General features: G+C 35.2%; 1 protein-coding gene across 1 annotated transcript in view; it reads left to right on the forward strand.

Moving 5' to 3' along the window:
• The window catches only part of LSm3 (U6 snRNA-associated Sm-like protein LSm3), a 37831-nt gene extending 30176 nt beyond the window's left edge, over positions 1-7655 (forward strand). Inside the window, exon 4 of the mRNA XM_090403532.1 lies at positions 7334-7655. Within this exon, the coding sequence (XP_090259658.1) occupies positions 7334-7417 (84 nt within the window). The 3' untranslated portion in view covers positions 7418-7655. The remainder of the gene's footprint in view (positions 1-7333) is intronic.
• The last annotated feature ends 4625 nt before the right edge of the window (positions 7656-12280 follow it).

Consider the following 12280-nt stretch of genomic DNA (forward strand, 5'->3'; position numbering starts at 1 on the left):
TAATTTACATCTTCACTAAAAATCGTGCCTAAGTAGCTGAAATGTTTTACTTGTTCTATAGGTCTCTCCATTCACAATGAAGTTGATATTTTCAGTGCTTCTGCCTGTTTTCATTGTCTTTGTCTTGTTATTGCTGATCTTCATATCATATCTATTACAACAGTTATTCAATTTAGTCAGGAAATCTTGCAGATTTATTTAGAAGTATAACATCATCCACATAAAGCAAAGAGCAGAGATTTAACATATCCAATTTTGATATCAGGTTTAATATCACTTTCCTTCATAATGTGATTCATATAGATAATGTACATCCTTGTCTGACACCAGATTTAACATTAAATCATCTTCCTGTACTTCCTTCAATTCTAACTTCTGACTTACAACTCAAATAAAGACTAAGTATTACTTGATATAATGCCCCACTGACACCATACAACTGTAATGTTTTGAATAGCTTCTCTCTTGGCACCTTGTCATATGCTTTTTCCAGACCTACAAAACTTAAATATAAATCTTTGTTATATTCCCATGATTTCTTAACTATTTGTCGTACAGTAAAAATCTGACCCTGACAGCTTCTATTTGGCCTGAATCCAGATTGTTCTTCACCAAGCTTCTCTTCCACAATCCTTCTCAACCATTTCTCAAGTATACTTGCATAAATTTTGCATGGAACACTCAGTAGAGAAATACCTCTGCAATTCTCATTTTACATTCAGTTTTATTTCTCTTTTTATATATGGGTACTATGAGAGCTCTACTCCAATCATCTGGAATTCATCCCTCTCTCCAGGCCTTCTGAACTATGCAGTGCAGCCACTGTAAGATTTTTATACCTCCATACTTGAGCGTTTCTGGTTGAATATCATCATCTCCAGCTGCCTTTCCACATTTCAGGCTTTTGATGGCTTTTTCTACTTCAAGTATGGATATGTATTCCTGACTGCATGCCTGGTCAGTGTTTTTTTACCACTGTTCTGTCACTGATTGTTTCATTTAGCAATTTTTTGAAGTACTCCATACTTCAAGGATACCTTTTTCTCCAGTTTTCATGTCACCTTTATCATCGCTAATTCCTTTTACGGCACTCTTTCCTCCATTTCTGTGCTTTTTCAACAACCTCCAGAATATCTTGCCACCTTCTTGATATTTATTTTTTATATTCTTACCAAAGTGTTCCCATGACTTTTGTTTAGCCAGTTTTTACTCGGTGTTTAGCTTTCTTACATTTCCCTCTGTATTCTCTAAGACCACAAGCTGACTTATTTGCCAGGAACTTTTGATATGCTTTCTTCTTTTCCTTCCCTGTCTCTTTTACTTCCTGTGTCCACCAAGGAGTTCTGATTTTTCTATCCTTGCGGATAACCTCACCACATGCCTCTCTGGCTGAATCAATCAATGTTTTCTTAAGGATTTGACACTGAATCTCCAAGGTTTGGTTACTGTTCTCAAACTCTTTCATTTTTTATTTGATAATGTTTGTGTATTTTAGTTAAATAAAAGTTGAGAGCTTCTCAACTTTTATTTGCTTTAACACTTTCTTACATGTTCTTCTTTTCAATAAGAAATTTAATTTTATCCTGCTCAAGACTAAATGGTGATCACTTCCAATTTCAAATCCTTTGTACACTTTGGTGTCCTGCACCAGAGAGAAAACATCACTATCAATAATAATATAGTCAATGAGACTTTTCTTATTCCTTGCCCCTTCTCTCCATGTGAATTTGTGCACATTTTTATGTTGGAACATTCTGTTAGTAATAACCAGTCCATGTCCTGAGCAGAAATCCAACAGGTATTTGCCTTTATTATCAGGTTTGCTCTTTTCTCCAAATTTTCCCCAAATATTTCTGTATGTCTGACAATCATTTCCTATTCTGTTATTTAGATCCTCAACAAGGACCAATTTTTCATTGTGTGAGTTGCTTTCTCTAAAGCCTAAAAAAATTCCTCCACTTCTACCTTTGTAGAACCGTCTGTGGGACCATAGGCACAAATAAGTCTCATTGTCCAGTTCCTCATTCTGATATTTGCCCACATCACTCTACTTTAAATTGCCTGCCATTCAAGATTAGCCTTGTATTTAGTATTGAATACTATGGCTACTCTTTCTTTTCCTTGATTGTCATTTTTGGATATTAATAAATAAAAACTATTGTCCCAACCATGGTACTATTATAGATTTACAGCCTTTTGTAGGTAGGATTTGCATTAAAAAAAAGTAATGGACAGGTGTTGTGGTATGTGTTGACATGTATCATTTGCTTCAACTTGTATTTCTTGTTAGTGATTGAGGTATCTAAGCACAAAAAAAGTTGAATTTTCACCCTTCATACAGAATTGTCTTTATTCCTACTTTGAATTCCATGTGAATGGATAAGTGCTTAATACTGTGAAACACCTTGCAAAGAAATTTTCTTCTAAATAAATCATTGTAGCTTGTAGTCTTTGGAATGGTAAGTCAGTGTGACACATGACATTATACTGGATTCCTTCTCTATTATGGGCTACATTCTACACACCATTCTCCTTCATGGACTCATATCTTTAGCCAGTATGACCGTGGTAAGGCTTATTGTAGGTACATTTTATAAACACTAGGATATTTTTGAAATTGGTTTATTACCTTTTGGCGATCTGAGTGGTTCATAAATAACAATTAGTTCAACATAGTGTGGATGCTAATACCAATCAGGTATAATAGGGAAATTCTTGTATGAAGCATCTGGGTGTAAACAGGGTGAATTTTCTGTATATAGCAATTTATGAATAGTTCTTAGGTAAGTCAATACAAATAGATCCTATAGTAAATTGATTATATGAGGTCAGTTTCTTTTTTTGTCATTTTTCAAGAGATGTGCAATGCTCTGTTCTTGAGTATTGACAATGACAGATTATGATTGCGATATAATAAAATTAGTTTAATCCTTTATCCAAGTCTGAGCAAACAAAGTTTGCGCTTGAAAGTATCTTCAGGACTGGGTTAAGGTGGTACAACACCAAGGCAACTCGTTGCAAAGGTGGAGCGAGCTACCAACACTCCTATCTCAGTATCTCCTATAATGCAAAACACATCTCCTTGCAGATATGTCTATTGTTATGCATTAAGGGAAGGGCCACTACCCAGACTAGTTTCGACCTTTATTGAGGTCTATCAATAAAGAAACTATCAACGTAAGAAGCCATTCAGGCTCCTTACGTTGATAGTACCGATCTTTAACTCTGGTGATGTTGAGTTGGGGTGTGTTTTCAGATTTGTTCGAGTAGCTGACTTTTCGCCGTTCGCCCTGGTTCCAAGGCAAAAACAACCGGGGCCTTGTTTAACCGGGGGACGTCCCAGCTGACATGAAATTTTGTCATGTTGTACCATCATTTTTTATTTTGGTTTAACCAATAAGAATACAATTTGGTTGGCTAAATCCCAAATTGCCAGCCCATCCTCGTTCATTCAGTATCAAAGTAGATACCCAACAGGGGGCACCACGAGAAGGTGAGGATTGGACATTAGGTCAGAAGCCCTGGTCGGTTCTCCGCATTCCTTTAAAGGCTATGTGGAGGTCTCCTCTCAGTTATACAGCTTTGACCCTTAAGCACCCCATTAATACGTGTGTTTCTTTTAATTATGATTGCGCCAGAGGTTTCGTTATTTAAAAAAAAAAAAAATTTACTGGAGAACTCTGGCAACTTTTTAGGAAACTCTTCGGAATGCTGTCCTAAATGTGAGATAGTATTCATCGATTACACGTAGTAATTGAATTGCAATTTGTATAACATTAAGTTATTAAAAAGTAATGTCTGTAACAAAGGAAAAAACTTGATTTTTCTAATTTGGTATTAGTGGTTTATATTTACCAAGAAAGATTGAAGATTATAATTAAACAAGAAGAGTAGTATAGAAATTTGGATATTGTAAAATGTAAGACTTATTGATACTAGTAGTTGGCCAAATTAAATAACTGCTATAACAAATTTAGTAGGAATGTTAGCTTTAAAAAAGACAAGAATTATCAAAATAGGCAAGAAAATAGAAAGATATAAAGTAATAAAAAATAACACTGGGTTTATAGATCATAATAATTATTTAATAAAACCTATTGGTTTGGCCACTTAAGCTAGTGGCTTCATCTGGGTTAGGATGAAAACACAAATATACAACATGCATTAAATATGAATCATTACATGACTAAAAATACCGAATGTGTAGGAACTGTTACACACAAATACAAGTAAAACAGAAACGTGTAGAAGTTTTCACATAGTCAGTCATTCTTCATCAGGTGTGCATGATAGTTTGCTGAAAAATTAAAGTCTGATATGTTTAAAGATCATAAGTGATTTCCAAATGTCATAAAATCATCCCTTGGTTTCTGTTGAGAGTGCCTTGTGAGTTGATTACCATTGTAGCCTCTTTGATGTTGCAGGCGCTGAAGTTGTCTTCTATGTATGTCATGGAGATCTTGTCCCATTCAATGTGTTGTGAGTGTGGGAGAAATGGAATGCCAGACCTGAGCTGTCTTCTCTGTTGTTATTGATGTTTCCAATATGCTCCTTTTGTAATTATATATTTGGTTTTATCCTTTATCCAAGTGTAAGCAAACAAAGTTTGTGCCTGAAGTACTTTCAGGACTGGGACAACTCATGGTAAAGGTGGTATAAGTTCTCATCACTTGCCTTAGTATCCCATAATACAAAGCACATCTCCTTGCAGACATGTATGATGCTATGCATTAAGGGAAGGGTCACTACCCAGACTGGTTTCGACCTTTATTGAGGTCTCATCAGTGGGAGACAGACCCAGAGGTGGTGATACTAAGGTGGAATTAATGGAGAAGTCATATTTACCTATACGAGTTGCCAAAGGGTGTCATGACGGGAGGGATCTTTATCTGGACGATTTCAACCGAAGGTGAGTTAGCCGATCTCATACGGAAGTAGCAGGATTTTTTCTCCTGGAAACTCGGGTTTTTCATCCCGCATACAGACAAATCGGCCCTTCAGAACATGCGCAATTTACAGACAAAAAATACTAGTTGTGGTAGTGGTGGAGGTGGGCGGTAGATGGCGTTGATGGAGATGATTCGGTGTAGAGGTTCGGTGTAGTAGTTGAGACAGTTGTCCTCCCGCGATGAGTCTTTGGACTCCTTGGAGGTGTCACAAATAATAATAATAATAATAAAGGATAAAACCAAATATATAATTAGTAGCATAACAAAGTGGAAAAACTTCCATAAACTTATCTCTAATCCAGAGAATTTTAATAATAGGGTGTGACACCCTTTGGCAACTCGTATAGGTAAATATGACTTCTCCATTACTTCCACCTTAGTATCACCACCTCTAGGTCTGGCTCCCAGTGATGAGACCTCAATAAAGGTCGAAACCAGTCTGGGTAGTGACCCTTCCCTTAATACATATTGTGTCATACATGTCTGCAAGGAGACGTGCTTTGCATTATGGGATACTAAGGCAAGTGATGAGAACTTATACCACCTTTACCACGAGTTGCCCCAGTCCTGAAAGTACTTCAGGTGCAAACTTTATTTGCTTACACTTGGATAAAGGATAAAACCAATTATATAATTAGTAGCATAGCCAAGTGAAAAAACTTCCATGCTCCTTTTGTCTTATTTCTAAACTTCTTGATGTTTGCCCTATGTAATTAAGGCCACAAGAACATGGACTATTGTAAACTCCAGGATGTTTGTTGAAAGGGTTGTGGTCCTTGGGCAAGTGTATCATATTTCGTACTGTCATAATGAGTCAGGAGATTTGCGATTTTTAGTGAAAGTTTACCAATAAATGGGATGAAAACAGAGGTTCTATAATGAATGTCATGAATCTGTTGTGGTGAGAAATTGGAGAATGGTATTCTTTGTCCCATTTTTTAGGATATCCTTTGATCAGTAGTTGAAGAATAGAATGTAATTCTTCTGTTAGTGTTCCTTCATCTCTTATAATAGAGATCATCCTCTTTTTAAGCATAAGTACAGTACCCAAATTTTGTGAAATATGGTGCAACAAGGAGAAATGTAGATAACGACCTATACGAGTTCACTTACAATGCACATCAAGAGAAATGCTGCTATCTGTTTTTTTTTGTTCATTAGAACGTTGAGAAAAGGTAATTTCCTTCATTTTTGAGTTCGAAAGTGAATTTGATTTTATAGTGGATGGAGTTAATAAATGACAGAAAATTATGTAACTCAGCCACACTGTGTTTCCATATTCATGTCATCTACATATCTTCACCAAAGTGACAGTTTAGGATTTGTAGATAACAAGGCATCTTTTTCTCACACTCACCATTAAACCCAATATGAATAAGTCTGCATAAGGAGGAGATAGAGGGCATTGCAAGGCCCAAAAGTTGTTTGTAGATTTTCTCATTCCATGAGATATAAAAGAAAGATATATAAACTTTATTTTCAGTAGTAAACTTTCAGAACAAGCTACACATTCCTATTAAACATAATTTTTTGTAAAGATGACATACAAAGTAGTGGTACAAACAGATTCTTTTGTTGAGGCATGGTCTCAGAAGCAGAATCATATTAAAAATGACAATATCAGAAAAGACAGACTTTGAGATTGTTAACATTTAAGATGCAGAACAGAGCTAAAGATGCATTTTTATGTATGCTTGCAAGTGTGTAGTTCAAAGTATTATGGGTTTTTATGCATAAATTACACAAAATCATAAATAATAGACCATTTCCAAAATCAGGTGTAATACCATGGTGCACACTATCTATATGAATCATTTTATGAAGAAAGTGACATTAAACCCAATATCAAAATTAGTGATGTTGATCTTGGCTTCTTACTTTATGCAGATGATAATACACTCTTAAATAAAGCCAGTACAAGTCTTTAGTTATTCATTTTGGGAGCATTTAGTTCCATATCCCAAATGACATCAGTAGCAGAATCAGATTAAAAATGAATATATATACTGGAACTTTTTACTGTTATCATTCAGGAAGAATGTGTAAGCAGAGCTATTCTAAAATGGTTCTGTCACTTCAAACAGGATGGTAGAAGAAAGTTAACAAAACAGGTGTGTGGCTCAAGAATGACAAGAAAAAGACCTATAGCGATACCATGATCTGGGTGAATTGGAGTGAAATATGCGATCCAACAATATTGTAGTCCTAAGAAATAAGACTAATTTATAGGAAAATTGTTAATAGAAAGTAAATTTAATCATGCATCACTATCATACTATCCTTATATACCTCTTGAAGGAAGTTTGATGATGAATCATTTATTATCAAAGAGAACAGATTATATTTATTTTGAAAATAATCTCTTCAATGTATTTTAATTTCAGACAACAAGGAGAAATATCCCTATGCTGTTTGTTCGTGGAGACGGTGTCATCTTGGTTTCTCCCCCCGTTCGAGGAGGCTTATAATTAAATAACATTGTTTATGTACAGGTTGACATTGTATTTTCATATTGCTCAAGTAATGTATTAAATAATAAAATATTTTCTGTGATAAAAGTGCTTAAGGGGAGGGGGAATGTTTTGGAAAAGTTTTAATGTTCTCTCATTGTTAATATAACAAACAGGTTCCATACTGGTAACTTATGGCCAATGGTAGGACGGTATATTATTATACATTTCTGTCAATAAAGATGCTATGTCCACATGTCTCAACTATCATTAACTATGAATGTATCCAGAGCTGTGTTTGCTTTGTTTGAATTTGCATTGACGTTCAGTTCTCTTGTTTGACTATATGGTATTTGTAAATATTACTGTATAGACAAATTAGCTCCACCTTTGGTTTGTACTAAAGTAAGAATTGGGATAGCAGTATATTTGTGATAGAGAGTATTTTGGACCAGCTTTTAACATGATTGCGATTCCATGCACTAGTCAACATCCAACATTCCATTCCAAAGGTGTTCTGTTTGGCTAAGATCAAGATTTTGTGCAGTCTAGTTCATGTTTTCCACATTACAATTTACAGTTTATTTATTTACAGATATAATTACAAGTACATATAAGTAAACTTCATTGCAATACTTTTTTTTTAAATAAAAAAATGTATAATGTCTGTCATATGTTCCTCCCCCTTCTAAAAGTAAGCTCATCCAGGTTGCATAATGTATAATGATTACATAAATCAATATATAGAATATATGTATATGCAGAATAAGAGTGCTCATCACTAATTGAGTATTTTCGCATTGGTTAACACGTTCGCTGCCACGCTACTTCGGCATAGTCTGTTCCCCTACGCCGAGCAATTTCACTTCTTCAAGGTCAGTACGGTAATCTCGTTGCTGGCGATAAGCGTCATACGAGTATACTCATAGTTGGCTTGTACAGAGCATATATGATCTATGAGAATACACAGTTTTGATGCTAGCCCCACAAGCCAAGCATTTTCACTTCTTCAAGGTCAGTACAGTAATCTCGTTGCCGGCGGTAAGCGTCATACGAGTATACTCGTAGCTGGCTTGTGTAGCTGGTTTACCAACTACGAGTATACTCGTAGTTGGCAGCGAACGTGTTAATTTCTCACTTTATGTACTTATCAAATTATCATCACTCTCTTAGAAATTTAACTACTTATCAGATTTCTGTGCCTGTTTATTGTGGTTTCATTTCTTATTAAGAGAGTTAAGATATTAAAGATTTTTTGAGCCAAATCAATTTAATTCAGAATGAGTGTCTAAACTGGTGACAGGTCTGTGGAATGCTAAATGTGGGGATAGGATGAAGGTGAGTGGGTTGCAAAGTTTACTTTAGAGATGGAAAAGAGGGTAATTTATAAGTTATATGTGTCTTATTAGAGGTTCTATAAGATGAACTAAATGAAAGGGGTTCTGTATAAGATTTTTTTTTGTACTTTTGGGATTGTATATTTCAAGTCCACTTTTATGCAAAAGCAACTTGTCTGATGCTTACATACCGATTGCAGACTTTAGGAACAGTAGCATCCAGTAGATATACATTACAGTATTTTGAAGCCTTATGGTTAGTATGCATATTAATTTATTTTGTAAAGAAATTAGAGGTGTCTCTGTGGTATGATATGTTCCTCCTCAGCTTAGAATACCATACTACCTAAGTCTTTATACGAACATATTTCACTGAATGTTCCATTTCTGCTATTAAGAATCTTTTTAAAAACTCTAAATAGCACTGATCTTACTTTATTGGATACTTCTCTAATATATGGTTTTCAGCTTAGGTTGCTGTTAACTATTAATCCTCAATAAGTTATTATTATTATACAGGCACCTCTATGGAGTCTGAAGATTCATTGCAGGAGCTCCAATATATCCACACAATCTATCGTACCTCTCCTTGAACCCATGAACAAAAAAAGCACTCACAACTGCTCTGACAACTCATTCCACTCATTCACCACTCTCCAAGCAAAAGCTGTAGTCCTCACATTCCTAGTGACCACACCTTTATTCAACTTCCAGGGATGACCCCTTGTTCTGGTCCCTCTAGTCAAGTGCTGAAACATTTCCCTTTCATCTATCCTATAAAATCCTTTAAGCAACTTAAATGTTTCTATCATATCCCCTCTTTTTCTCCTATCAACCATATAAGAACTTATGTTCTTATATCCTCGTATGTTCTTACTTATGGTTGTATCAGTTGATTTAATATCATTTTTGTTCTAGGTATTTATCAAAACTTTCCAGACCTCCTTTATATAAGAAAATATAGGGCATTTGTGATCACAGAAATATAAAGATCGATATTGTGTTCTAAACAGGTATTTGTGCTTATTTCAGCAAAGTAAATTCATCTTGAAGATGCTTTCTTTCATATGACACTTGCATTTACCTAAAACTGCACAAGTTAAGCAATGGATGAACAAGCACTAGTTGAATAGATGTATTACCAGATCTATAAATCTGAGTAGAAGTTCCATCTTTTTAAAAGTAGCTTATTTCTATTTGAACATATGAGGGGGGGGGGGGGGAGTGGCAGTTTGTGATAACTCCTTTCTTTGCTTTTGTACAGATTTGCATATTTCATCTGTACAGCATAAAGATTATTATTATTTGAGACCTCCAGGGAGTCAAGGACTCATCGAGGGAGGTTGTAAATCACCCAAACTAGCTGTCATGTCTTCTCTTAAATTCATTCACATTAAATGCACTCACTGCTCCTAAAGGCAAACTATTCCACTCATTCACTGCTCTGTGAGAGAAAAACCTAGCTCTTACTCCCTTTCTTGACTGCAAAGAAATTTAATTTCCTTGGATGCCCCTGTGTTCTCTCTCCACTTTCCATATAACAAAAAATTTCATCAGATTATTTCCTATAACACCCATTTGAAAGTTTATAGACCTCTATCACATCATCCCTCTTTCTCCTGTTAGCCAGAGTCTGTAATCCACGTACCCACAATCTGTCCTCATAATCATCATCATCAATTTCCTGATATGTACCTCCAAGGGGTGTTCAGGTTACTATGATAGCACTATGGGATTAAGATCTCCTATCCATAATTTTCCTCCAAATTAGTCCATTACTGGTAAGTACTTCTATATTGTCATATCTAACATTTCATTCTTCTGAGGCAGTTCTGCCTGAATCAGTCCACCTAGACCTTCTTCCTCTGGGTCTCTTTCCTGCCATCTTGGCATCAAACACCTATTTTACTAACCTTTCCTCATCCATTCTGTTTAAGTGGCCATATACTACCTTAGATTCATTCCTGATACATTCTGGAAAGCTAATAGTGTCTAGTTCATTTTTTTATGATTTAAATCTTCATTTTTAATATGATTCTGCCATTGATGCCATCGGTTCACTCTCCTATTTTTTTTCTCAGAACTCTCATATCTGTTGTCTAGTTTTTGATCAAGTACTTTATTTCTAACCCAACTCTCAGATCCATAACATAAAACTGGTTTAAACAACATCTTGTATACTGCTAGTTTGGTGTTTTGGCTAATTTCTCTCTTCTTCCATATAAATTTATTCAGCTGGCTATCCACCATACCAGCTTTGCTTTTTTTTTTTTTTTGTCTATTTCTTGATTTAACCTGCCATCGTCACTGAAAACTGTGCCTAAATAGCTGAAATATTTTACTTGTTCTATGGGATCACTTCAGAATGCAGCTGAAGTTTTCTATGTTCCTGCCTATTTCATAGTTTTGGTCTTTTTATTGCTGATTTTCATGCCAAATTTGTTACAGCTATTATTTAATTTATTTAGAGAATCTTGGAGACTTGCACTAGATGTGTTTAAGAGCACAACATCATCTCCATAAAGCAAAGAACTATGTTTGACATCTCCCATTCTGATATCAGACCTAATGCCACTTTCTTTCATAATGTGATCCATATAGATGACAAATAAAAGTGGAGATAATGTGCATCCTTGTCTTACCAATGATTTTACATGAAACCATCTTCTTGTATTTTCTTCAATTCTAACTGCTGACTGACAACTTAAATATAGACTGTGGATTGCTCTGTATAATGTTCCATTGACCCCATATAATTGTAGTGTTTTGAAAAGTTTTTTTCTGGGCACCTCATCGTATGTCTTTTCCAGATTTACAGAACTAAAGTACAGATCCTTGTCATATTCCTATGATTTCTCAACTGTTTCTCTTAAAGTGAAAAGCTGTTCTTGATAACCTCTATTTGGCCTGAACCCTGCTTGTTCTTCTCCAAGTTTCTCTTCCATAATCTTTCTCAACCTCTTTTGAAGTATGCTTGCATAAATCTTACCTGGAACACTCAGTAGAGAAATTCCTCTGTAATTCTCACATTCAGCTTTATTCTCTTTTTTTATAGATGAGTATTATGAGAGCTCTACTCCAGTCATTGGGAATTTGACCTTCTGTCCAGGCCCTCTGAATTATGCAGTGGTTACACTGCAAAACTTTTATATCTCCATACTTATGCATTTCTGGTCGAATATCATCATCTTCAGTTACTTTTCCACATTTCAAGTTTTTCTACCTCAAGTATTAATATGTACTCCTCTTTACATTCCCTTTGAAAAGTTTCTAGTACGATTCTGTCACTGCTTGGTTCATTTAACAGTCTTTCAAAGTAATTACTCCAGACATCTAGGATATCGTTATTTTCAATTAAGAAATATAAACACGCTAACACAAGAATATTTTAATATTTGCCAAATATTTCAGTCTGAAATTAATAGACTCTCCTCAGTGGCTTGATAGGAACAGTTTTTTACAAGTTGGAATACAAACAATCGATCATTCAAAAGTAGAACAAGCCGCGTGATGTTACATTGCTAACCAATAAAGAGAGGTAAAT

This window comes from Typopeltis vanoorti, chromosome 2 (genome assembly GCF_054136105.1).
Source record: "Typopeltis vanoorti isolate ZY-2024b chromosome 2, IOZ_Tvanoo_1.0, whole genome shotgun sequence".
NCBI classification, from domain to species: Eukaryota; Metazoa; Arthropoda; class Arachnida; order Uropygi; family Thelyphonidae; genus Typopeltis; species Typopeltis vanoorti.